The sequence below is a fragment of the Pelobates fuscus genome, chromosome 7, assembly GCF_036172605.1.
Source record: "Pelobates fuscus isolate aPelFus1 chromosome 7, aPelFus1.pri, whole genome shotgun sequence".
Taxonomy (NCBI): Eukaryota; Metazoa; Chordata; class Amphibia; order Anura; family Pelobatidae; genus Pelobates; species Pelobates fuscus.
The window spans coordinates 26,017,146-26,044,233 of NC_086323.1; the positions used below are offsets into that span (position 1 = coordinate 26,017,146).

General features: G+C 42.4%; 1 protein-coding gene across 2 annotated transcripts; it reads right to left on the bottom strand.

Moving 5' to 3' along the window:
* Positions 1 to 800: 800 nt before the first annotated feature.
* On the bottom strand, positions 801 to 26,553 carry LOC134568553 (calreticulin-like). 2 transcript variants are annotated; one of them, XM_063427195.1, is made up of 11 exons: positions 25,996 to 26,553; positions 24,313 to 24,416; positions 23,011 to 23,123; positions 20,289 to 20,390; positions 18,308 to 18,511; positions 17,607 to 17,701; positions 15,934 to 16,143; positions 13,816 to 13,929; positions 12,054 to 12,197; positions 2,733 to 2,825; positions 801 to 2,366 (listed from the first exon to the last, which is right to left on the bottom strand). In XM_063427195.1, exons 2-11 carry the CDS (start codon positions 24,321 to 24,323, stop codon positions 1,566 to 1,568), a joined length of 1,887 nt encoding a protein of 628 aa, XP_063283265.1. In that variant the 5' UTR covers positions 24,324 to 24,416; positions 25,996 to 26,553; the 3' UTR covers positions 801 to 1,565. The 2 variants fall into 2 exon arrangements, with proteins under 2 accessions (XP_063283265.1, XP_063283266.1); XM_063427196.1 differs by lacking the exon at positions 25,996 to 26,553 and having other exon boundaries at positions 24,313 to 24,654.
* Between the last annotated feature and the right edge of the window lie 535 nt (positions 26,554 to 27,088).

Genomic DNA, 27,088 nt, shown 5'->3' on the forward strand with positions numbered 1-27,088 from the left:
CCCCTACCCACCACCCCCTCACATTTATCTAGTCCGCTTGCTGGGAGCTCTCTGTCTGTGCTAAGTCTAGCAGTGCAGGACTAAGCTCATTGGCTATGAGTGACCAGCTGACACTCTCAGCCAATGAGCTAGGGGAGGCCTTAGCTCCGGAGAGCTAATGGAAGCTCCGAAGAAGGACTTGCAGGACATTCTAAATAGTTTGACTACGTACAAAACTTTGATGTTGGAAAGAGAGATCTGTGTATTGAGGGAAAAAAACTATTTTAGAATGACACTGTAGAGTGTATTCGCTAAACAGCAGATTTTTTTTGGCATGGAGAGCAACTTGCAAATGTTATTCTGAAATAGCACAAATCTCCAATAAAGCCAAGTTGCAAATTTCTTACAACATTGCTACTTTCACTGCTCGATAATTAGTCCTTTATCTCATCATAACATTAGAGTTTGCTCACTAAAGAGGGAATTAAAAACAAACTGCTACATACAGGCTAAAATAATTTAGAGTAGCCGTTGTTATTGCCAACGAAACGGCAATGTTTTACATTACCGGACAGAAATTACAGGGTTGATGTACCAAAAGAACCTCATTAAGTGAAGTTGTTTTGGTGCTCAATATATCCCTTTAAAAAAGGATAGTAAATGCAGAGACACCGACACTCAAAAGTTAAAGAAGACACTAAAGCATTGAATCACCATTTTTGGACTGCTGAATTGTAGTTTACAAATATTGGCAGTGCTAAGGTAACACAACAATATACTATAAATGCTTGGTACTTGTGTTACTTCTGCAAATGGGTCCCAAAAATCATCCCTGTAATTCTGGGCACACACATTTTTTAACTCGGGGCAGTTGATGGCTAATTTTACATTCCAATAAATTACAGTATAAAAGGGATGCCCCTGTTACTAATTAATATTATTGCATAAATAATATTTTATCTAAAAACAACAAACAATAAGGCACTAATTTTGTACATCTATAAGCTTTGGGATTTTGTGAAGGTTAACACGGCGTGATAAAAACTTATGTAAAAATGCTCCAAACCTTTCAGAGTGCAGACAGTATAACAGGTTGTAAGTAGAGATACCCCAAAACCAGTGAACATATTTACATACTATGTGCCAATAAAATATAAAACAACAGGCATGTTTATAAGAATACATCTTTTGTAAGATCTTCATAGTTCTTGACGAGTTCATGTAATATCTTCTAGAGCTGGCCATCTTATGGACGTCCTTGGGGAAATGCATTACGATGCTATTCGGAAACCCCACTCCATTAAGAAAAACTTCTAATGTTCCTCTGTGATTTTCTGCTGCATAATGAGTAATTGGTATAAAATCACTTTTATCTTGAAACATACGCTCTATGACATTCTATACAGGCAGGAGCAGTTTCTGTCATAGGAATGAAAAAAATCTCCAAATTAAAACATTATTGCACTCCCCCCTTGTGTTGTAAAACTATGACTTCCAGCACCGTCTGCTAGCTGACTAAGAATTCTGGGGAACATTAGTCCACAAACATTTGGAAAGTCAAACATTTGAAGTTGTGTTGTAGAGTTTTACAGTTCATCTTTAGATTCAGATTTTGTGTCCTGTTTCTCATCAAATTCCCTTTGCCAGTCTCCACCATCCTGTTTTTTGTCTTTCTGTGTCTCTGGTTCCTGTTTTACACGCTCTTCCTGTTTTTTGTCTTTCTGTGTCTCTGGTTCCTGTTTTACACGCTCTTCCTGTTTTTTGTCTTTCTGTGTCTCTGGTTCCTGTTTTACACTCTCTTCCTGTTTTTTGTCTTTCTGTGTCTCTGGTTCCTGTTTTACACTCTCTTCCTCTTTTTTGTCTTTTTGTGTCTCTGGTTCCTGTTTTACACTCTCTTCCTGTTTTTTGTCTTTCTGTGTCTCTGGTTTCTGTTTTACACTCTCTCCCTGTTGTTCATTTTCTTCCTGTTTCACACTCTCTTCCTGTTTAACATCCTGATCCTGTTTTTTCTCCTCTTCCTGATTTCCATCTTGTTCCTGCTTTTTATCCTTTTCCCTTTTTTCACACTCTTCCTGTTTTTCACACACTTCCCATTTTTCACTCTCTACTTGTTTTGTATCTTCTTCCTGTTTCTTTCCCTCTATCTGTTGCACTTCCTGTTTTTCCTTTGGTTTCGACTCCTCTATCTTTTTTGTTTTTTTTTCATCTTTCCCTTGAATCCTATTTATCATATCTTTTAGATTATATTTCTCTGCATCAAAGGTTTTGTCTTTTTCCATTTTTTCCAACATTTCAAACTCCTTATGTAACCTTTTCAACCTCTGCTTTTTCTCGTCTTTCGAGTCTCTCTCCTCGTCCTCTATTTCTTTCATTTCCCTTTCTGGATCCTGTAAGTAGAAAACAGTAAAATACAATTAGGATAAATCTGTTCATCATTTACATAGGTATTTTTGGGGGGCAGACCCATGTGATGCAATTCTTATACCCATAAATGCCCATGATAAAATCATGATCATCTGGCCCTAAGCATTGTCATCACAAGCCTAAGGCAGTAAGGTGGCCACCATAGTTCGTCCCAGAAGGGGGCACAAAGACTGACCTGCATTTTAGGCAATTTCATTTGGTAGGGTGGGCACGTGCCTGGCCACACGCCAGATGCCTACTCTACTCAAAAAAAATATACAAAAAAAAGAGGGGAGCAGCAGCGAGTGGATGAAATCACACAGAAAATGTATGATTTTACAATCTCTTACCTTTGTCTCTCCCCATGTCTCATTTCCAACAATCTCAGCAAATGTTTCATTATTGGTGATAAGAAAGTTATCAAATATTGTTCCAGATTTCACCTGTAGGAAGTAAAAGATTTAAAGTGTTACGTGTTTCAGTGGTTATGGCCGAGTATTAGATTTTTTTCATCCTTTCAAAATTCCAGAGACTATTGTGTTTATTGTTCTGTTAAACAGTAAAAGCAGTGTGTATGAGTGTATCACAGAGCTCCACAGCAATAAAACTCACAGTAACTTGAAGCTTGTGTCCCTATCTCAATAAATCATTGTGACAGTAATGTTCATGTTAACATATATTTTTCTCAGTCAGGTTGTGTGAAAATTAAATACATGGTTTTTGTTTTCAATAAGTCACCAGAACATGTCCAGTGTGTTACAACTTTCATCGAATCAGTCGCTGCTCCAAATGCACCACCGAGTTGTGAGTATCAAACGCACACATGCGCAAATTCAGGATACGGGACACGATCCGCATCATGTCTCCCGGGAAGCATAAGAGGCCAGGGAGACGTTCACGTTCGTTCTATGGCACATGACAGCCCTGTGGGCGCGGCTAAAACCTAATGAGCTCCCATGGCAGCCCAAGACCTCTGACAGCCTACACACCAATAGGGTGGCATACAGACATGTCAGAGTAGGTATGGCCTCTAATAGGCGCCCAATTCAAACTGTAACAGTTGAGATATCATTGCTCAGTTATTCTGTGCTGTGTCTTAGTAAACACTCAGTGTTTTTTGTCCTGCTTTCTGCATTTCTTGACCCTTGGCTTTCTCTCCGCTTCTGAGCCTTGCTGCCTGGATTTTGACCTTTGGACTACCTTGGCTCTGCCTTTTCCTTGCCCCTGTTTTTTTTTGTCAATCTCTTTTTATTGAAATACGAACAGAGGTTAATTTAGTACAATGTCAAAGTACAACGTCAGGATATAACATTGGTTTTACATAGCAAGACTGTAGCTTTCAATACGTGTGTATATCTTAGTTTCAACTTATCTAACAATAAAAGGTGATGCAATTCGAGTCTATGTAGCAAAACATATAGGAAATACTGCATTTGATTAAACCATGGGTCTTTGCCGACCCCCTCCTCTACCTATCCGTGAAGCCGGTTCCCGGGCTTCGCCCTGGGTTAGGCCCAAGTTAGCAGGTAAATTCTTCTTTTTTTTTTTTTATTCAGGCCCGTGCCATTCTCGCTGCAGTCAGTCACTAGGTGTCGTTACTCTGTCTCGTGTGTTCTTGTGTCGAATCCCGTCATGTATTTAGACAGCGGTGGCTGATAGATTGTCAGCGGTCACTGGGGCCTTCGACCTTGCTATGCCTACCAGTAGCAGCCGGCTTGCCCATTCCCCTTAGTTTGCGGAGTCTGTGCGATCGCATGGGCTATCACGTCTGAGTCGCGTGCTATTTTGACTGTTCGGGCTTTAAGTTTACATCAAGGTGCGTAGGTGCGGTCCGCCCCGGGCTTATATCAACATAGCGGTCGGGAGCGGGAGAGATAAAGGGAGAGGAAGAAGGAAAGAGAAGAAGAAGAAGAGAGAGAAAAAAAAAAGATAAGAGGGGACGGAAGGGTAGGGTCATTTCAGTGTTTCTGTCCCAGGGGGCACGGTGTCCCCCCCCACCCCTCCACAGTGTCCGGCCGAGCGTGCCCACGGTCCAGAGAGACGCCCTCGCGCTCCAAGCATCCCTTGCCTCCGTGTGTCCTGCTCTTCGGTGTGTTTAGGTTTCGCTGTCTATGTCGGTCTCCCGGAGATGAATGTCAGCCAAGGTGTCCAGGTTTGCATGAATCGCTCTGTGGTTCCACGCAGGGAAGCCGTCAGTTGCTCCATGCCATGGATTTCTTCAACCTGTTCCATCCACTCCTGGAGGCTGGGTACCTGCGTGGTTCGCCACTTTCTCGGGATTAGCAATTTGGCTGCGTTCAGTAGATGCTTAGTTAGCGACTTTTTGTATTTCGAGAGGGGTAGCGAGGTGTGATGGAGAAGCATCTGAAGTGGCCGAAGCGGGATATCCGTGTCTGTGATGTTTTTGATCTGTGAATGTATTTGTCGCCAGTATGGGGTTATTTTTCTGCAGGACCACCAAATATGCAAGTCCGTGCCTACCTCTTCGTCACAGCGCCAGCAGGTCGCCGAGGCATCCGGTATCATCCTGTGTATTCTCTCAGGTGTCCTGTACCAGTTGGTCAACAGTTTAAAGTTGAGTTCCTGTTATTTGGTACACATTGAACTTTGGTGTGTCAAGATATGGATTTTCATCCACTAGGGGTCCGTCAATGCGACTCCCATGGCTTCTTCCCAGCGCGTAGTGTGTTTAAGGGGTGTAGGCTGCAGTGAGAAGCATTGTATAGAGGTACGAGATTCCTCTGCACAGGTGTTTGCGTTTTGTGCAAAGTTGTTCGAATCCTGTCAGGGACCTGTGGAAAAGATGTCTCCCGTAGTGGGACTGATAGTAGGTTTTAGTTTGGAAGTATCGAAATCTATCTAGTCCTGATGGTGTCCGTTCTGGCATCAGATCCTGTAGTTGCTTCAGCGAGTCCCCTGTGCACCATTGGTGTATGTACGTCCAGTCCGAGTCTCTGAAGGCCTTGATATCTTGTGGTGTAAGGCCCCCCGCCAGGTCTGGATTATGCGTGATCGGCGTCAGTGGTCCCGGGGTGGTGGTCAGCATTAGGGTGGTCCTTATGGAATACCAGGTTCGTAGCGTCGCTCCAATGAGCGGGTGGTTGCGGGAGCGCGCGCCTGTCAAGGAGCCCCCGAGCCACACCACGGCCGGGATCGTCCCATCCATTTGGCTCCGTTCCATGTGTATCCATTGTTTGCTAGTTTTGGACACATGCCAGTCCACGACTCTATGGAGATGTGTCGCTCTATAGTAATCCAGAATTGATGGAAGACCCACACCGCCCTGTGCCTTGGGTAGGCGGAGGTGTAGTTTTTTCAGTCTGGGTGCCTTAGAACTTGGTGATGGCTGTGTCCATCGTTCGGAAGAAGGTCCTCGGGATAGTGATTGGTATGGTCTGGAACAGGTACAGGAGTCGGGGTAGGAGGTTCATTTTAATAGCATTCATTCTCCCGAACCACGAGATGCATAGTCCTGCCCACCGTATCAGATCTGACCCCAGCTTGTGTATCATCGGTGCGAAGTTGTGTGTGTATAGCTGGGCCAGGTCTGCCGTCAGCCAGATTCCCGCGTATTTGAGCCTGACGTGACACCACGTAAAGGCAAATTGGGTCTTAAGGTGGGTAGTCATCATCTCTCCTGTCGAGATGGGGAGCGCCTCCGATTTATGCGTGTTCAGTTTCAGGTTGAATACCTGTCCATATTCAGCGAAGGCCCTCAGGAGGTTCGGGAGGGAGACTATCGGCTCGCTAACGAAGAACAGCATGTCGTCTGCATACGCGGCCACCTTATGTTCCTGTCCCCGTAGGGTAAATCCCCTATGCCCCCGTCCCGTCTGACCGCCCCCAGGAAAGGTTCCAGGGAGAGGGCAAACAGAAGGGGGGACAACGGGCACCCCTGTCTCGTCCCGTTGCGTATATGTACCGGCTTAGAGAGAGCTCCATTGATCCGTATCCTAGCCGACGGGATCATGTACAGGAAGGAGATCCACGCCATTAGATGTGGGCCGAAGCCCATTGCTCTGAGTGTTGCCAGCATGAATCGCCAATCCACCCGGTCAAAGGCCTTCTCTGCGTCGGTGGAAAGGAGAAGGACCTTCTGCGCAAAGCGCCTGGCTGCCTGGATGACGTTTAGGGCTCGTATGGTGTTGTTTCTTGCTTCCCGACAAGGAATGAACCTGACCTGATCGGGATGGACTAAGTCCGGCAGCACTCCTCCTATATGTGTCGCTAGGACTTTCGTGAAGAGTTTCAGGTCCGCGTTCAGGAGTGAAATTGGCCGGTAGCTTGCGCAGTTGGTTGGATCTTTGCCTTCTTTAGGGATGACTGCTATCGTTGCCGATAGGGCATCTCTTGGGAGTGCCCCCCCGTCTTGTAGGGAGTTGCGTCCTGTGAGTAATTTAGGCAGGAGTCTTTGATGTATCGGACCGGTAGCCCGTCCGGGCCCGGGGCTTTATTGAGCTTGGATCCCTTCAACGCAGCCTGAAGTTCTCCTAGTGTAATTGGAGCTTCCAGTTCTTCTGCCACATCTTGGCTTAGGGTTTTCGTGTCATGTTGTTGCAAGTAGTTTCCAATTCGCATGTCTCTGTGGGAGCAGTCGTCTGCGTTGTCGTCTGGGGGTAGGTTATATAAGTCATTATAGAAACTGTGGTATGCGTCGGCTATCTTGTCAGGGAGCTGCGTGGCTACCTGTGCCATGTCTTTCATTTTTGTGATTTGGCACAGTCGGCGTTGTTTTTGTAGCGTCCGGGCCAGAAGGCGGCCACATTTGCCCAAGTATTCATAAAAAAAAAAAAACGATGTGATTTACGTATAGTGTATTGCAGTTTGCGGTGCAGGATGTCTCTCAGTGCTTGTCTGGCTTCCAGTAGAGCTTTCTAGTTGTTGTCTGACTGGGTGGACTTGTGAGTGTTTTCCAGCGCCAAGATCTGCGCAGTCAGTATAGTCACTCGTTGTCGCTGTACTTTCTGCCGCTGGGTACATATCTTAATCAGTTGCCCTCGGATAACGCATTTATGTGTCTCCCATATCGTCAGGGCTGGTATCTCCGGGGATTCGTTCTCCTCAAAGAATGTGGTTAGCGTTCGATCGGAGTTCCATCGTCACTGGTGCGTCGTTGAGTATTGACTCATTCATCCACCACTGATGATCTCTTGGTCGATACAGGGGGGATCTAAGTGTTACTGATACCGGGGAGTGGTCAGACCATCCCATGGGCCATATCTCTGCTGAGAGTAGCATGGGCCATAAATATATAGTCTAGCCTGCTATAAGACTTGTGTAACGTGGAGTAGTAAGTGAAGTCTTTATCACCGGGGTGAAGCACCCTCCAGCCATCCATGAGACCGGAGCCTCGGAGCGCCTCCCGTATGACTAGGGGGAGCTAGTCCCCCTAGAGGTGTCAGTCCTCGGTTCTAGGGCAACATTCAGGTCGCCTGCCGCTATGAGGAAGCCCTCCCGGAATGTCTCAAGTTTATGCAGCGTCTTTCTAATGAATCTAGATTGCCGGGTGTTGGGCGCATAGATGCTAGCGAAAGTGTAAGAGCAGCCGGCTATAGTGCCTTTTACAAACAGATAGCGTCCCATAGTGTCCGCCATAGTAGCCGCACACTCAAACGGTATCGTGTTTGCGAACAGGATCACCAATCCAGCCTTTTTGGCCATCTGGTGATTTGCAAAAAACCCCATCGGGTATCGTGTGTCTTTCAGCTGTGGGCTAACGTTGCCTCGGAAGTGGGTCTCCTGCAGGAGTGCCACGGACACCCGTTCGGCCCATAAGGAGCGCAACAGATGGGATCTGCGCTCGGGTACATTCAGTCCCCGGACATTATTCGACCAGACATGGAGGGGCGCGGGCGCGAACCTCGTCCCCATGGTTCGTGAGACGAGAGGTGGGAAAGGGAGGGGAGTGGGGAAAGAGGGCATGGGTAGGAAGAAAAGAATGTGTCAAACCCGGTGCGGGCTTGCAGTGACTCGGTACCTGTGGTGGCGGTGTCATTTGGGTCCACGGAGAGTGGGTGTCCCACACCTCCCCACCAGTTTTGGGAGGGTGCCCGTCTAGGGGATACTGGTCCCTTGGAGCACTAGCGCAGGACTCAGCCTTTGCCTATGATTTGTGTTGGGGAGTATTCCCCTGGTGTATTTACAGTGATTTAGTAGAGGTAAGGTAACTATAGCAGGAAATATGGATCCCTATCTACAGGGATGTGATAGTTAACAAACTTGTAGTGTATACGATTCGTGTCGCCCCCCCCCCCCTGGCCGAGAGCGCTCAGGTGTTACGGGAGGCATAAGGTTACCGGTAGATCTTATATGGTCAGTTTAACTAACGTTAGCTGTACCCTGTCAGTGCGTGGGGGATTCCGGCCCAGCCCATCTAGTCCCAGGGCCCCGGGGGTGCAATCGTGTGTCGGGACGTGGGTGGGGGGAGCTCGTCGTGTCCCCTGTCATGTCCCAAGTGGGCCTAATCGTCTGTACCTACTCCTTTCTCTCTTACAGGATCTGTTATGTTTAGTCTTGGGGATTTCGCAGGCCTGCTGTAGTGCCTGCGGGGAAGAGGTCTTGGGATATCGCTGTCGGACACCCGCATGGGGTGGTGGTTTAGGGCCCTTCCTAGTCTCCCTCCTCATTCCCATCTGAGAGTCAGCTTATTAACCTGCGCCCATAATACGCTGCCTAGTCCTTCCCCTCCCGTTAGAATGAGGCAAGACCTCCGTGTGTGTGATCTCGGGCCCCGTGAGGGGGTTATAAACCTAGCTTCAGCACTCTCCCAATAACAATAGCAAACATCGTTCCCAGTCCAAGTTCACCTCCTCCCCCAGCCTCATATTTCCTCCGTCCACCTCTAGTTGTGAGGATGCGATATTTGCAGTCCCGGTATGGGCGGTGAAGTCAGTAGAAATGTCCAGCATCTCAGGGGCTTATGAAATGCTTCCTAATTACAAATTGAAGGCTCTAGGTAGTCCTGTGTAGCCTGCTCTTGCGCCACCTTGTAGGGTTTCTGGGTTTGGGGAGACTCTGTGGCGGGCCACACTCCTGTACCCCTGCCCTTCAAAGTGGGCTTCCCCCCATGAACCCCCCTCCCAAGTGCCTGTGCGTGACCTCCTGCGTCTCCTCGGCTTATGCGTGCCCCATTATGGCAGACGGCTTTGGCCCATACCGTGGGTCAAGGCTCTCCCAGAGGAGTCTACAAATTTTGGAGGTGATCCCCTCTTCCCCAGCAGGCCCCGCATCGCGGCCGAAGTTAGGGTCAGCCTTTTTCCCCCCTCCCCAAGTGTCCTGGTTATTTCCCCTCTATCCCCATAGGACCCCATTTGCATGTGGCTTGCCCCTGTTTTAATTTGTTTGCCTTGAACGTTGTTATTAAGCTTTCCCCTATAAGTACTGCATTCTAGTTTTTATTCAACAACCTGGCACTGTGTTTATGCTGGCAAAGCCATTAACCTTATAGGCACTGTCACTCATATGAACTATTTAAATCAAATGAAGGGTCATTTTTAGGATGAGTACTTTCCCCCTTTTTCTCTATGCTGTGATCCGTACCAGTCATAAAAATAATTGCCAATAGGCGTAAAGTCCAAAAATCTTTATGAACAAACTTCCGCAGGTGCAGTCCTGAGTGAGACAGGCCAGCTCGTTGACCAGTCAGCTCAAAGGACATTCAAACCGGACTTCCCATTTTCCAATTAAACCCACCAGCGATGCAAGCCGCATTAGACATGACCCTAGAGGTCCACCCATCACAGTCCCAATTACATCCTTCCCAATGGTAGGAGGTAATGTGATATGCACATAGTGGTTTGTTGTCGCTGCTGCTGTTTCATACATAGAGTGTAGTCACACTGTTGTCACAAACTACAACATGTAGGCAACCAGCAGCTTGAAACATTCACCAACTCAGCTCTAATCACAGCTTGGATATTTTATGCTCAATTTTTTAATTTAGTTTAGAGTTCACTGCATTGTGATGTTTAATGGTCCAGTAAAGTTTTGTTAACAAAAAACTTTAGAAATATTTTTCAGGTACTACTGATGCAAAGGTAAAAAGGATAGAGAAAGGAGGTTGCTCCAAAACAATATGACTCTGATACAGGTAGGCAACACAAAAAGCTGATAAAACGGGATGTAGTAAATATATAAAACAGAATGAGGGAAATATAATAATAAAAAACAATGAATATTAATATAGAAATGTCCAGTATAGATTCCAAAAGAACACAAATATAAACTTGCCAGAAGAATCAACTGTGATTTTTTTCAAAATACCTTTATTAAAAATATTAAGATATCCATAACGTGTTTCCCCTTTAAGGCTTTATCAAGTGGGGATATCTCCACTTAAAGGTGAAACGCGTTGTGGATATTTTAATATTGTTAATAAAGGTATTTTGGCTACTTTTATAACATGAGTGTGCCATTTTACTCTTTTATTATTTTATACTTTTACTTCTCTACTGCCTGGCATTCGATTTTATTTGTTCCAGTGAGGACTACTCTAAAGAATCCTAGGTGGGGATTATACCACTCACGCACTACCCATTGAACATTCGTCTGCTCAACCAAATGTGAGTACCCACTTATATGGCTACACTCCTGGTTTTTAATATAGTGAGCACTATTGTTGTTCCTTTTTATAATTTTTTAAAATTATTTTTTATGGTCTTCATATCATTGAGACAACCACCAACAGTTCACGTATCCTATAAGTGGGGATTGTACCACTGTACTCTACCATACTAGAGCTGGTTAAAGCTCTAAAAAAAGTGAGTAGGACCATAGACTTTTTTATCATACACCACTTTCTGCCATATATTACACTATTGGTTTCTCTTTGTTTTTATATGGATTCCAAGAATTCTTCCCATTTGGCATCCAGGCGGAAGAAAACTCGCTGAAAAAAGGTTCTTTTGGAATCTATACTGGACATTTCTATATTAATATTCATTTTTTTTTTTTATTATTATATTTCCCTCATTCTGTTTTATATATTTACTACATTCCGAAGTGCCGAAGTGCTGAATTTCTGTAGTGCCCAATTTCGGAAGTGCTGAAGTGCTTCGGATTTCTGAAAAGTGGCAAAGCAGGAGATGGAGGGAAAATTAAGGGAATGATGACAGGAATCTAATCCTAACCTTAGCCCAAACCCTACCCTTAACCTAACCCTAGTAGGGTTAGGGTTCAGGTTAAGGGTTAGGTTAGGGGTAGTGTTGAGGTTAGTGTTAGGGTTAGTGTTAGGAGTAGGGTTAGGGGTAGGGTTAGGGAATTGCCGAAGCCCTGAATTCCCAAAGTGCCGAATTTCAGAAGTGCCAAACCAAACTGAAGTGCTGAATTGGCGAATTCCTGAAGTCCCGAATTTCAGAAGTGTCGAACTGAAACAAATTTTTTGCCCATGCACATCCCTACCTACCTGTATCAGAGTCACATTGTTTTGGCGCAACCTCCTTTCCCTATCCTTTTTACTACTCTATTTTGTGTGTAGGGCCAAGAGGGAGTCTTACATTTAAAGGTGTGCTACCTACCTATTTAATATTTTCCATTTTTTGGGTTTGGTCAAATAGCGCTGATCCACTTGTCTGTATTTTCTGATGCAAAGCCAACAATCTCAAATTAATTTGCTTCTTTTTGACATCCTTTTTCTAGTGATTTAGTGTTTTAAGTGTCTGGTGAGAACTCACCTGCCACAGGTCTAAGCCGATTACACCGATGTTGCGATATATATAAATAGTCGGATCTGGAACAAAATCTGGGTTATCTGTCTCTGGCCGAACCCATTCCCCCTTGTAATTAGGGTTGTCTATAATTCGTGGCGTCCATATGCCCTGGATAACACAAAATAATTCATCATTAGGAACATTTCTTTCACATGGTGGCACAGCGGGTATTACTGCTGCCGATACTACACAATCCTAACTCCTGCCCTGGGTCTAAGTCAATAGCAGCAGGTGAGTGTTTAAACAATGCACGAGAACATTTATGCCCAGGTCACAGTCATGTTCTCTATTGAAGTCCACATGATCTGTCACATTGTCCTAGGCTAGACTCACAAAGTCCCTTTCATTGATCTAATCCTGTTGAAGTAAAAGTGAAAGTTTCTGCCTGAATATATCGCAAAGGTGAAATACAAATTTGCATGTTTGGTGCTCAGTAGGTAGCTCCTGGTGCCTTATTCCCTATTTAAATTCCAGAATGACTCAGTTATTGCTCAGTTACTGGGCATTCAGCCTGCACTCTCATACTTGTTATCACTCTGCTTCTTAATCTTCAGTTGTTATTGATTTTGCTCAATCATCTCTTCTCTATTGGACCAGAATGTCTTGTGGCTTTGTTAAGCCTGCAGCCATGTCAGAACACAATTATCATCAACAAGCAGGCTTACAGGATAATTCACTAAACATCAGATTTTGTCCAATTGAACAAACCCTCGTGGAAACGGCCGAATTCCAACAGGAATGGCAATTCTCATATTTACTAAAGCATTGATTTAAAAAAAAATCAGACTTGAATTATTCACAAATTTTTGTTCACTTGCTTTTTGAAAGCGAATGATAATTTGAAATAATTTCTGCCTGCTGGCAACGCTAGTAAAACAATGTTAAAAAAAAAAAGAGATTTTAGCCAACCAATCACAACCCTCTAATGAGTATTCAAAGAGTGGAAAAGCCTTTATAAAGGTCATATAAAGGTTTTGCCTGCCTTGAAGCTCTTTCTGCGCAGAGGCCTTGTAAGGCAAAGATGGATCTATTTTTTTTTTTTTGTTGCGTTGGGTTTTTGATTTTTGCTGGCCACATTTTTGTGAATCAGGTGTTTTTTTTATTTTCAGTAGATTTGTCGCACTATTGTACATTTTATTTTGTCCTTTTTTGTGGTTTAAGAAAGGATGTAGAAGAAAAAAAGATTATGATGGTAAGTATATATATATATATATTTTATTTTATAACTATTACTTTTATTGCCCCTCCCAGCTAGCACAGCCTGCAAGCAGATACTTCAGATTTTTTAAATCTGGGCCCGGATTTTAATTATTCTGGTTCTGACTTTAGTTATCCTGAAATCTGGGCCATATTTAAGCTCATTCAGATCTTTGACTGCTAAATCTTGACATGGTTTAATAGTGTGAGCAATGTCCAGATTTAGCATTCCGAATGGCCCTTTGCAGAGTGAGATGGTTTAGCCCTGTTCGATAAGGGGTCAATCAGACTAATCAAGGGACTATCCCTGTTAATTTTCATCTGTCCTGATTTGAGAACACTCTAGACTCCCCTGCACTGATCATTACCACGTGGATTGATTTTTCTACTTGAAAGAGTCCACATGGTTCGATACCAAGGTTGTGAACGAGTGCCTCTACAGGTGACTAAGAATATCTACTGGAACTAGGGTCCAATGCTAGTCACATGCTTGTAACCTCATATTCTGTGTCTGTCTTCATGAGCGCACCTTGTATTTTGGGTTTGGAATAGTAGGAGGCTCCCATTCTCCATCCATGCTTGAATCCCAATCGACTGGCTGCCTTGAATCTGGATCTGGCATGAATTCTGTTTCTTCCCAGTCCTGCAACGGAACACAGGAAAAAATAATATAGAGAAAGAAATACCAAACATGGGTCCAAGCTTGAGAACATGCATTTACAATAAGAAGTGAGCATGGCTTACATTTAGTCCTTTTCACTCAACCTAAATTTCGGACAGTCTGCCAACCCTATAGCACTAAAATCCCATTAAATATGCAATTAGGTTTCACTACTTTTGTTTTCTTCTGTCTACCATCTATATTCCCTGCACAGCCCATTCACTCAACTTGAGCATACCTGTTATAACAACATCAACAAAGCCTGGATCTCACTGCAAAAACGAGCGATGTGTATGCACCAGAGATATGCACAACTCTCATTTGAGCCATTGCAATTATCATTCAACTTGTCTCGTTTACTGTATATTTGAAACAGCTTTTGCGAGTATCTATAGCAGAGGTAGGCAACCTACGGCACTAGTGCCGTGCACGGCACTCGAGGTGTCTTTGCACGGCACTCAAGGCTGCTAGAGCCAAACAGGCTCTGGCCTATCAGGAGTCCCAGTAAAACTTCAAATATCTGCTAATATGAAAAGATGGTGAAGGACAATCCTCAATTTAAGCATTGCAGCACATAGAGGAAATGATCTCAGATCACTTCCTCCAAGCACTTGTGAATGGGAATCCACAACGTAGTAGAGCAGCCTGCAGCTGCTGTTGCAGCTCCTGTCTTTGACCTGTACCAGGCCAGCCTGGTCCCCACTGGAACCCAGGGAAGCCAACCATACTGCTAGATATACACAGATATTGTGGATCAAACCAAGTGTTTATCTGAGTATCTGCTCCTTTCCAAATTGTTAAAATAAATGCGTGCACGTTTTGAAGTAAATTACACTGAGACACAGGTATCAGGTTAATAAAAAACTTCGGAATCTTTACTCAGGGGGCGGCAAGCCACTTATAAAGGCAAAAATACATCATATGCAAAAATGTAGATAACAGAGAGAAAACATCTCTAATTGGTTAGGTGTTAAGTGTCTTATCTAATGCACATCCTACGAGGCGTGATGTCACCATCATCCCGGGATTTTACTCCGGATATAGGCACCATCTTGTTACACGAGGTAGTTAGTCGGTGGGAGCGGGTGCTCTAGCAGCCATTTTGAGTAGATATTGAATACAGGTATACACAGTAAATAGACATTTTTACTATCACTAATTTACATTCATAACACAGAAATTAAGAATAACCCTCCCCTTATACAAATAATACGAACAGCCCACACACAAACATACACACAATCTGCACAAACGTAACCCGCTAACAATCCACATAGATGCACACAAACCCCACATGCAGCCTTTCACATGCAATACCCCAAACAGCCCACACACACTACCAAACACACAATGGGACATATCCATCCACACACAATTCCACAAGCAGCCCTCATACACAGCCCACATTCATATGTATCATACACAATACCATAAACTACTAATGAACATATACAATATAATAGCTCATATACGCACAAATACAATGATGCAAAGCAACTGCAGTAAAAATAACACAAGCAGAATATGGCAGCATACACACCTAAATTTTAAAAAATAGGACCGGCACGCTACGGGACATCACAATCCTATATCGGCACAGTGCTGCTAAAAGGTTGCCTACCCCTGATCTATAGTATAGTCCACTCAGTGTGCCTGATATTTGTTTACATATTTACTATGGGGCTTATTCACTAAACTGGAAATTGTGGACCGTTGATGAAGAAATTGCAAATTTTAGGCCAAATTTCAGTTGGAGAATTGTTCTTGATCTGGTTTTGCGAAGAAACCTTCAAGGGTTTCATTTGTTAAACTTTGAATTGTGATTAATTGAAATTAGAATTACAAACTTTAGGCGAAAATAGCCGAGTTTTAAAAAGTGTCCCACTCAGCTATTCATGCCTATAGTTTGCAATTTAGCCTTCACTAAAATAAAGCCCACAATTTTTATGTTTGTTTTCTTTTAATTTGTGTGTTTGTTTTCCCTACATCAGGTCTCCTGTCATCAGGATCCACAATCTGCACTCGCTCGTCCCAGTCCAGGGGTTTTGTTGCATTGAGATCTTGGATTTTTTTGGGCAGCAGGAAATCCCAGTCATCATCAAGGCTTCCATTCTCCGCCCTTTCATTGTCAATCTTCACTTCGTATGTGTTGTTTGGACGCAATATCAGGGTGTACAAGTGGGTTAGTTCATCGTGCTGAGAGAGGGAAGACAATGGCAGAGAGAAGTTTACATTTAGAGGGGTATTGCACATTTATGCCAATTGCCTAAGCTATGGTTCAATGTAACCGTAGTCATACTCAGTTTCATTATGGTGTGTATTGAGGATTCGTTTTAGTAAAAGGAGAATAGTTATTGAAAACTCTTACGGGGCATTTCTTTTGCAAAACAAACAAACAAAAACATAGCTGATCTAATTTTAGATAATATAAAATAACGATGTACTGTGTCAAAATGGAGTGTCTAAAATATCGAGCAAAGTTAGAGCAGCACTGTAATGACACTGCAACAACTTATCAAGTCATGACTGTGACATTATATACCTCCCAACATTTCAAATCACCTGGCCTAGAGGGTCAATTACTTATTAAGGGTCTCGGGGGAAAAAATGCTATTTTAAAATAGCAAAATTAAAAAGTAGATCAAAATTTTTTTTTTAAAAAAAACCTCACTATAATGACACTATAGTGTTATCTTATACATTGCCATTTTATTTTTATTATAAAATTAATAATTTTAACAATTTAAGGGGATCAGATCCAAAACCTGGATAGCACAGCAGGAAAATAGATGAATAGTAGCAGGTGTTGATTAATCAAATACTTTATAACAGTGTGCGATGCACAGTACATATGTTTAACTATATATTTTTTAACTTTCCATAGCATGCCTACAGAGCACTTTATTTGATGTGAAATTGTTCCAAAAAGTTTGATACCTAAGAAAATAGTCTCTGCTTTTCTCCTACATTGTAAAATGTAAGGGGTACCAGCATGCAGTACTGATGGGTACCCACGAATAGCTGATCATTTTACCGATATGATAAGGATAATCCCAATTGATGGGACCCATGTTTCACTGCTCAATTTCATGTCTAGTGTCCCAATTTTAATAAATGAGGATTATTCATATGGTGAAAGCTTGTGACTAGTGTAGGGTCGCTGTGTGATAACATCAGATATAAACTCCTTGGTAGGTTTTCCTTCGATCCCTCCTCTGATCCAGGACAAATTGTCCTTTCTGTCCCTTATTTAAGCTCCTACAGAATATGTGAACTGGACTGACTGATGATAAAATAGGATATATCCTTGCACAGGCCTTGTTATCACTACAACAAAAATGTGACATTTACAGGGTTAACTAGTAAAGTTAGAATTTTGGGGAATTCAACGTGAATTTATAATTTAAGGCCAAAACTGCTTCAAATTCACTTTGAATTACAGACAAATATCACTTCAATAAGTAACCCTGTTGGTATTTGATTTAGTAACTAGCTTCTATTTTAACAATGGTATGGTTGAGTATGCTAAGTTCAGCTACGTTTAACAATACAAACACGTGCATAAATATGAAATAAAGTAATATTTAATAGAAGAAAAATAGCTAAAATTCTGTTTGGGGGGGGCTGGGTAAAGACGTGCCAGATTAACCACCACGTACCTTGCACGTTATATTCTTCTTAATGAGATGATTTTTTCCCTTGTAATTAAAGATTACGTGCACCTTCTCATGGATTGTCCCACAAATGTCAGGCCCTGAAAAACAATACAGAAATATATGAACAGAGAATGGGGAAATATTAAAAAGCTGAAATTAAATAATTTTGGCAGGTTTGGAGAATTGCACGGTTTGTTTGCTTTGTTTTTTACTGTATAGGGAGGATTCAATTTCTGGGTCTGGCGCTCCACCATCTTAAAACACTGAAATACCTTATGTGTGTGAGAACACAGGGGGCTATGTGTAAACACTCCTGTTCTGAAAGGTGGTCTAAGGTAGTAAACATGGGGCAAACACCATGGAAACCAGTGGAACCAGCAGGCACATTTCATTGGTCCACTCCTCTTTTACATATTTGTACCACTTTTCAGAACCCAGCAGTTTTTTATACATAACCCAAAGTGGTTCTATTTCACCTTCTCCAATACGTGCCCTGGCTGTGCCTGAACCAAACTGGATTGTGAAGTTTTTAATTCTATTTTTAATAGAAAACAAAGCGTCACACGAAAAAAAGATTACCATACGTTATAGGTGATTTTCAATGTTTTATTCAATTATATAATTTCCAGTGACGTGAGGGTTGCCCTTTAATAAAGCAATGTCAATAGATAATATTTTAATTCTAAGGAATTGTGAGGACTTACCAAACATGATATAGTATGGAGATTCCCTGTTCAGCTGCAGTTGGTTTAGGTCAGCGGGGAATAATTTGACATAGCCCCCGCCACAGTCAATTCCCTGTTCGTGCTTCACAGTGTATTGAATCACCAGTGTCTGTCCCTCATTACTGAAGGGTTCAAATCGAGCAGAAATTCCATAAAACTTCCAATCCTGTATAGTCTGTATACCTGGGAGAACAGAATTAAATTAAGCACAATCTTTGCAGAGCCATTTTAAATCAGATTTCATCACCATCACTCACAAGCCGTCAGTACTTAGCATCTTGCATAAATTTTACAAGAGTTGTCATAACCACAAGAGTCTAAGTTTTATTTAAAGAGTTATTCTAGGCACCATAACCACTACATTGATTTTTAGATATGTCAGAAAAGAGGGCCATCCCCCACATAAGAGTTATACTGTTTTTGAATCGTTTGACACTTACCAGGGTCCCTCTTTTCTGACATCCTTAAAGAGGAAGTCTAGCTATCCCTGTGATTACCTTCCTATAAATGTAGCTCCTCTGAATAAATTTGAGCAATTTGTGCGAAACTTATGAAGCTATGGGTTTGTAGCTCTTTACACCGTGAACTTTCTAGTCATATATCTTAATCAAGAAATAAAGAGTGCATTTTAACCTTCTCAACTGGATTCCCCAAAGGCATAATTAAGTGTCTCAGTTGAGGCACCATTTTGATGCCTTCTGTCTATTCCCTGCTGACCACAGACGTAGTGCTCCGCAACTTTGCCTTAAGCAATTTTCATAGAACCCAGTGGGACATGCCTGAATTAATTCCTATGGCCCTGGAGTAAGTGTCCTCCTCAGATGCTTTGTAAAGCGGAATTTTCCCTTCCACAAAAGATATATCCATTCATTCCTATTCAAACAAAATACAACGGCTTAGAGTGTCAGCTGTCAATCTTAGCCAGTGAATTCTATCAAAATACAGGACAGGCACTATAGTGGTTAAAGAGCTTAGACTACCATTTTAATTAATTCCTGATAGTTTATGTCTTACTCCCATTATTATCTATCGAGTGTCAACATATTCCACTGCTGTGTACAACAGATGTCAAGGTAAAGGATATTCCCAACACGCAGAGTTTGGACCAGTGATGTCCAAATAGACAAAGTAAAAGGACCGCAGCGTGTTACAGGTCCTTAGAGTGGCCAAGGGTAACGCTAAGCCTATAGAAGGTGAAACGGCAAGAAAAAACTCAGAGAACAAGCCAAGGTCTAGGGCAACACAGAGATATACATTTAGGAAATGCCAGGCTAGGTCAGGAATAACAGAGAGCAGCAATGTCAGGACAAGCTGAATCAAAAACAGAATATCAGACAGAGAAGGCCGGCACTACTGGAATCACACAGAAACCACAACATGGCAATGTGTCTGAGCTCAAAAGGGGCTTATGTAGTTTTACAGCCTGTATATAGGTCTGTGTCATGCACGAGTGCATATACGCTGGAATGTACACTGGAATCGTGTAATTGAAGGATGCATGAGGTCATAGCTCAGTTCTGCATCAGATTTCAAAATGACACAAAAATTGGTGAGCGCTGCTAACAGTTACAGGAGGACAGCATCCAGCATCAAAATCAATACTATCATGACACATTGATTGGTAAGCTCTGCAAACACCCACAGGTAGCCTTAAAATAGTGAACCCGAAGACAACATATAAGTTGCGATATACCAAATAGCAAAAGATGTGTTATCTTGTCAAGAGATTGCAAATATTTTTTATTCTTTATAAATAAGTTGCAATATAAGTTGATTTATATGCACATTACCTTTACCTTATGTGTAAAGAAATCCGTAGACTGTAAGTTTGTTCATGTTCTGTACATACAATTTGTCTTGTCTCCTACCATTTCTACATATGGGCCTTTTTTTCTTTTCTTAATATTTATTGATATTTTGATACACCTTTTCATGAATATGGTTGCGTTTTGCGACCTACCTTTATCTTTCTCTGGATCGCCATAGTATTTCCCTGAGGTAAGTTGGAATATACCGTAATCAGGTCTACTTTTAGACTGCACCCATCGTTTCACCCATTCTTCTGTAAATGAATGTACGTTTAGTGAACATGTCAATAACATGGTAAACAACTATTACTGCAATATAAGTTAAAACAAACATAGGTTAATGTAGGTTGAAATGATGAAGGTATTGGCAGCATAGCTAAGAAAAAGACAACAAAGCTTGGTATTCCCCAAAACTATTTCTGTTAAAGCAAAACATTCAAAATGTCATGCATTGTTCATGAGACATTGGGGGAACTTATCAAAATAACATAAGCAGTTCTACACCTTTTTCAGATTCTAACTGATTTTTTTGCCTAGGGAGTTAAAACTCCTTCCATGATACTAGGGTATAGAACAAGTCTTATGGTGGGATGCACAGGCAAAGACAGGAAGCATAAGTAACTATATGCTTAAAGATAAACACTGATCAGCCACTACAATAAAACTACCTTCATAATACCATGTAGGTCCCCTTTGTGGTGCCAAATCAGCTCTGATGTCACGGAGAAGTACCCTAATACACAGAGCCTAAAATAACAATAACAGACTGGATAAAATAGATGTATTAACAGTCCTAAGACTGGTCGAGCTAAATGTACAATAGAGAGGAGAAGTTGTCAAGTAGAAGTCTATTTAAGGATGACAGAGAGACAGCGTGAATGAAAACTGGCCAGAGTCAAGAACTAAGCCAAGGTCAATTCCAGAAATATCACAATGTAACAAGGAATGCACTAAAGGGTACTGAGAACTAGACATGTACAATTCGTTTTGGTCCGAATTAAAATTTGGACAAATTTCAGACATTCGGATGCTTCCAAATGTCAGAAGTGCCAAACCGAATTGCCGAAGTGCCGAATTTCGGAAGTGCCGAAGTGCTTCGGATTTCTGAAAAGTGGCAAAACAGGATATGGAGATAAAATTAAGGGAATGATGACAGAAATCTAACCCTAGCCCTTACCCTACCCCTAACCTAACCCTACCCCTTACCCTAATAGGATAGGATAGGGGTAGGGGCAGGGTTAGGGTAGGGGCAGGGTTGGGGTTAGGTTAGGGGTAGGGTTAGGTTAGGGTTGGGGTTAGGTTAGGGGTTGGGGTTAGGTTAGGGGTTAGGTTAGGGGTAGGGTTATGTTAGGGTAGGGGTTAGTTTTGGGGTAGTGCTAGGTGTAGGGTTAGGGTTAGGCTTAGGGAATTGCTGAAGTGCCAAATTCCGAATTGCCGAAGTCCCGAATTTTGGAAGTACTGAACCGAAACGAACTCCTGAATTGCTGAAGTCCTGCATTTCTGAAGTGCCGAACTGAATTTTTTGCCCATGCATATCCCTACTGAGAACAGAAACCATGCTAGTACACAGTAAATAGATCCAGAGGAGTTTAAATGCTGTTATGTGTGATTTGATTGGTCCATGTTATGCCTGTGGCCCCGTAACGTGCGTGAAGGGGGACGCCAGACTGACGTGAACCAAGCTGTGACTGAAATGTCCCCTGTGTGTCTTTAAGAACTCTGAATGCAAGCAGAATTTTCTTTACTGGGATTCAGGCAAATGGGGTTATTACTGATCAGCCCAAGGACCAGGTGAGTATCATTACATCGATGTGTTGAGGCATGGACAAAACAAGACCTCTGAATGTGTCCTGTGGCATCTGGCATCAAGATATTAGCAGAAGAACCTTTCAGTCTTACATGTTGTGAGGTGGGGCTTCCCTGGATTGGATTTGTTGTTCCAACACATCCCACAGATGCTCATTCAGTTTAAGATCTGCAGAATTAGGTAACACTTTGAATTCTTTGTCATGTTCGTTAAACATTTTGTGTAGTGTGGCAAGGCGCATTATCCAGCTTAAAGAGGCCACTGCCAGGAAGTGTTGTTGTACGTGGTCTGCAACAATCTCTGGGTTGGTGGTACTTGTCAAAGTAACATCCACATAAATGCCAGGTTTCCCAGCAGAACATTGCCCAGAGTATAACACTGCCTATGCCGACCTGCCTTCTTGCCATAGTCTATCCTGCTGCCATCTCTTCCCCAGGTAAACAATGCACACGCACCTGGCCATCCACCAGATCCAAAAGAAAGTGTGATTGATCAGTCTAGGCAACCTTCTTTCAGTGCTCCATGGTCCAGTTCTGATACTCACATCCCCACTGAAAGGACCTTCGGTAGTGGACAGCTACGCAGCTCTATACACAGCAAACTGCCATGCACTGTGTGTTCTGACACATATCTCTCATGGCCAGCATTATGTTTGTCAGCAATTTTAACTACAGTAGCTCTCCTGTGTGATCAGACCAGATGAGCTAGTCTTTGCTTCCCACGTGCATCAATGAGCCTTGGGCACCCATGATCCTTGCTTGCACCACTTTTGGTAGGTAAAAGTATGGAACAATCCACAAGACTTGCCGTTTTGAAAATGTTCTGACCCAGTTGTCTAGCCATAATTATATGGTCCATGTTAAGTCACTCAGATCTTTTTACTTGCCCTGTTTTTCCTGCTTTTTCATGAAATGTAAGAACTGCCTGTTCACGTGCTGCCTGATATATCCCACCCCTTGACAGGTGCCATTGTAACTATATGCCACCTGTCAGTGGTTTTAGTATTGTGGCTGATCATGGTAGATTGCAGAGATGAGCAGTGAATAGTATAATCAAAGACATATTACCATCATCCTCAAACTGTTCACGGAAATAAACAATGGTCTCTGCATACACAGACAAAAATATATTTGCCAACAGCAAGAACAGCTTCATGTCTGGATAGTGAGCGACAGGACACCTAAGGAAAAAGAGAAATAGTTGTGATGTTACAATTTTTCATTTATAAAGCTCCAACATATTCCACAGCGCTGTACAACATGCACACTAACAAACAACTAGATGCAACGAGACAAGTTGGTAATTGAAGTTGCTGAGGGCCCTGTTCAAACGAGCTTACATTTTAAGGGGAATGGGGTAAAATGAGACAAGCTGTAAGGGTAAAATGGATTTCATGCAAAGAATAGTAGGTTGCTAGAATAGCTTACAATTAAGTGTATTTTTTTTTTTTTTATCACACAGTTACAGGAGAAGAATCAAATGGGTTAGGGGAGGGAGAGGGACACTATAGGCACACAGACAACTTCATCTCATTGTCTCACTGTCCCTCTCACCCTTAGTCCTGCAATGTAAAACATTGTAATTTTAGAGAAATTGTAATGTTTTCCTTTGCAAAACTAAGATTGCCTTAAGTGGCTGTCTAGAGGTGCTTCCTGGAGTTTCACTGTATTTGACTCCGTGAAACGACACTGGACGTCCTCACACTCTGCAAGAGGACATCCAGTGTCAAGGAAGACCTCATGGGAAAGCATTGAGACAATGCTTTCCCATGAAGATGGCCTAATGTGCGTGCAGCGCTTGCTGCGCATGCGCATTAGGTCTCCCCATCAGCTGACTTCGGAGGAGGTGGAGCGAGACCCAGTGCAAAGGGGGATTGGCACTTGAATCAGCTATGTGAATAGAGGGTTATTTAACCTTTAACATTGCTGGGGAGGGGGACGCAGGGCAGAGGAAAACATTAGTGTTGTGAATATATTTTTTGTATTCCTAATACTAAAGTAATTCTTTACGTTTAATTGATAGTTTTTAGTAATTTAGTTTTTTAAAGCAGTGGAGACTAGGGGACAGATTAACGGAGTGAGGAAGGAACGGTGCCACCCTAAAACTTCTTAAAAGTGTTACACATATCATACAGAAAGACAGTAATCTGAGTACAAGTGGATTGCCAATGTGAGGCCAAAAGTGGCTGAGCTTGGAAACTATTTCATATTTGGTTATTCTAGTTTATTTTTTGCTATTTCTTTTCAGTTCTCCATAAATCCCAGTTTGCTATGTAACCTTAAAACGTTTTTGGTTAGAGTAAGCCTTCCTGTCCCCCAACTTAAAACCCCCCAACAATAAACAGAAAATCTCACAAAACTAAAATTTACCTCCGTTCCATTATCGAGGCAAAGTTCTTGACCTAGTACGATCCTCGTCTTGTTCTTGGCTGGCTAAATGCACCCCAATGACACTGCCCGAGGTGGAGTTATACCTATGACAGCAAAAGGGTTAAATTCAGGATAGCTCTTTCACAGGGAAACATTGCACATACAGGCCCCAGACACCATGACCACTTAAAATCACTGCAGTGGTCAAGGTGCTTGGAGCAACACATCAAGTGTGTGAATAAACAGTCTGCAAGATACATGGAAAGATGAGCTGCAAGGTACATATTGAAGATACAGGAAATCGGTGTGATAAAAGTTTGAAATGTTTTGCACACAGCAGAATTGGGAGTTGTGAAGAACCAACAAGGGATATGAAAACATTATGACAAAATAACTGAGATGGCAGAAATACGAAACTGGAAAACTTTTTCAAATTAGTTTATTTCAGTGGAACATTTGCAATTCCTTTGTCAATACGTCATAATTATTAGTTTAGTGAATTAACCACAATGCTTTATACAGGCAGGCGGCAAAATGCAAGAAAATAAAAATTTAGAAGGAACTCAAATGGACAAATATGTTAAAGTAAACATATGTACAATGTGTTGTATGTATGAGGTTCATGAGCAGGACGTTCTTGAGAAAGAAGTAGACAGCACCTGGCGTGCCCAGAAATCATGCATAAATGTAAATTGAAGAGATGCAGTGTGATGCAACACTTTGTACCTGTGGCCAAATCGAATGATTAAAGCTTTCTGAAGTGCTTTAGGGGTTAAAAGAATAACCCCTCTATTTATTCTGTACAGATCAGAATTAAGGCTAAAAATAATTTGAAGAAAATATCCAACGTTTTTAGCTTATGTTTTGCCATTAGGTTTTAATTACAGTTGCTTTCCAGTGAGTAAAACCAAAGCATTATTCTTGAAGGGGTTTATACAATAAATCTAAATTATAACTATCTAGGTAGGTGCATTTGGAAGAGGTGCAGTGGAGATGTTGAGATAGGTACAGGAAATAAGCAACAAGAGGTACAGGGGGGAGAGTGCAAACATTATAGAAGAGAATCTGTTAGAGGTTCAGGGGAGAATCTGAAAGAAGTACAATGAAGAGGCTGCAGTAGGTAGAAGTAGCAAGAGGTGCAGAGGAGAAGCTGAGATAGGTACAGGAAAGAGGCAACAAGAGGAACAAGGAGAAGCTTAAAGAGATACAGGAGAGATGCTGCAAAGGGTAAAGGGGAAAGTGCAAGAGTTAGAGAAGAGGAGCTGCAAAAGGTTCAGGAAACACTTTACAAGAGGTACAGGGGAAAACCTTAAACATGTACAGGGGGAGAGGCTGTAAGTTGTACAGGGGAAAGCTGAACAGAGGCTGCAGGAGTTAGAAGGAATAATCTTATAAAGGTGTAGAGGATAGTACAAGAGTTACAGGGAAAAAGCTGCAATAGATACAGGGGATAAGGTGATATAGATACAGGGAAGAAGCTGCAAGAGGTTCTGGGGAGAGACTGTAATAGATACAGGGGATAGGGTGATATAGATACAGGGGAGAGAGTACAATAGTTGCAGGGGAGAAGGTGAAATAGATACAGAGGAGAAGGTGAAATAGATACAGAGGAGAAGGTGAAATAGATACAGGGAAATGGCATCAAGAGATGCATGGACAGAAACCAATGGATGATTAAATCACCTGTAGAGCTGAATGGCTCCCTGGCTGCAGACAGGCACTGGTGATGCTCCTGACAAGTTGTGCTGCTGGCTGTGATGAGAAACTGTATCTCTCAAACTGGTCCTCACAGCTGGCTCAGTCTGATTGGTCGGAAATATTCCCCCAGGCAACCAATCAGGGCAGACCACGTGCTGGGAGTGATTGCAAAGGATGGAGAGAGTGCTCACCTGAGACTGCAAGAGCCTCTAGCTCCACAACTTGTAAGGACTACGTCACGCATGATGCTCAGCCAGCTTTTTGGTTGAGTGGGAATGTTAGCAAACGTAGTCCTCGACAGCTGACTTGCTCAGAAAGAAAGCAGGGGAGCAATACTGTTTATTATTGTTTAACCTAAACTGACTGCACAACTCCTGCACAGTTCTTATTAACCCTGTGATTGCAGGCTGAGAAAGAACAGATGTGATGACACCTCAACATAGATTGTGTGCCACTTATCTCTAGTGACAAGCTGAATGCCAGTGTAATTAGAATGGTTGCTGTGAATATAAATAGAACTCACAATGTAGGAATAATCATAACAATTAAAGACACCATGTTAACTAATCAAAACAAGTATATTTAATAGGAGGAGAGGATGCACAGTGATATCACACTGCATGAAAGCTTCAGGTTCTGTCCAAAAGAGTCAATTTACCTTGAAATAACACTCATTTTCTTCCAAAATCTTATGGGAACTACAGAATGTCAGACTCACAGAAATACAGTATAAAATACAGGAACATTAGCGACCTTTTTTGCAAAACACTACAGTTTACGTTTTTAGATTCACATTTCTTCATACATCTGCAAGTTATTTATTGGTTTACAATCACACATGAATTTGCACAAATGTACAGTACCAGTGACAGAGTAGTGTCTTATACACGGTAGACCACGGGTGCCAAAAAGGTAGATCCCCAGATGTAGAACTACAACTCCCATGATGCGTTGCAGGTCTTTGGAATGTCTTTAGAATGACAAAACATCTGGGGATCTTTCTACCTTTTGAGCACCCGTGATGTAGACTTTATTCAGTAAAGAGTCAATTGTGGTGAACTGACAACCAACAGGGTTT

Coding starts and splice junctions, on each gene's coding strand:
- LOC134568553 (XM_063427195.1), bottom strand. Junction 20,391..23,010: donor TGAACAGTTTGAGGATGATG/GTAATATGTCTT, acceptor ATTCATTTACAG/AAGAATGGGTGAAACGATGG. Junction 2,367..2,732: donor AGACATGGGGAGAGACAAAG/GTAAGAGATTGT, acceptor TTCTACTTACAG/GATCCAGAAAGGGAAATGAA.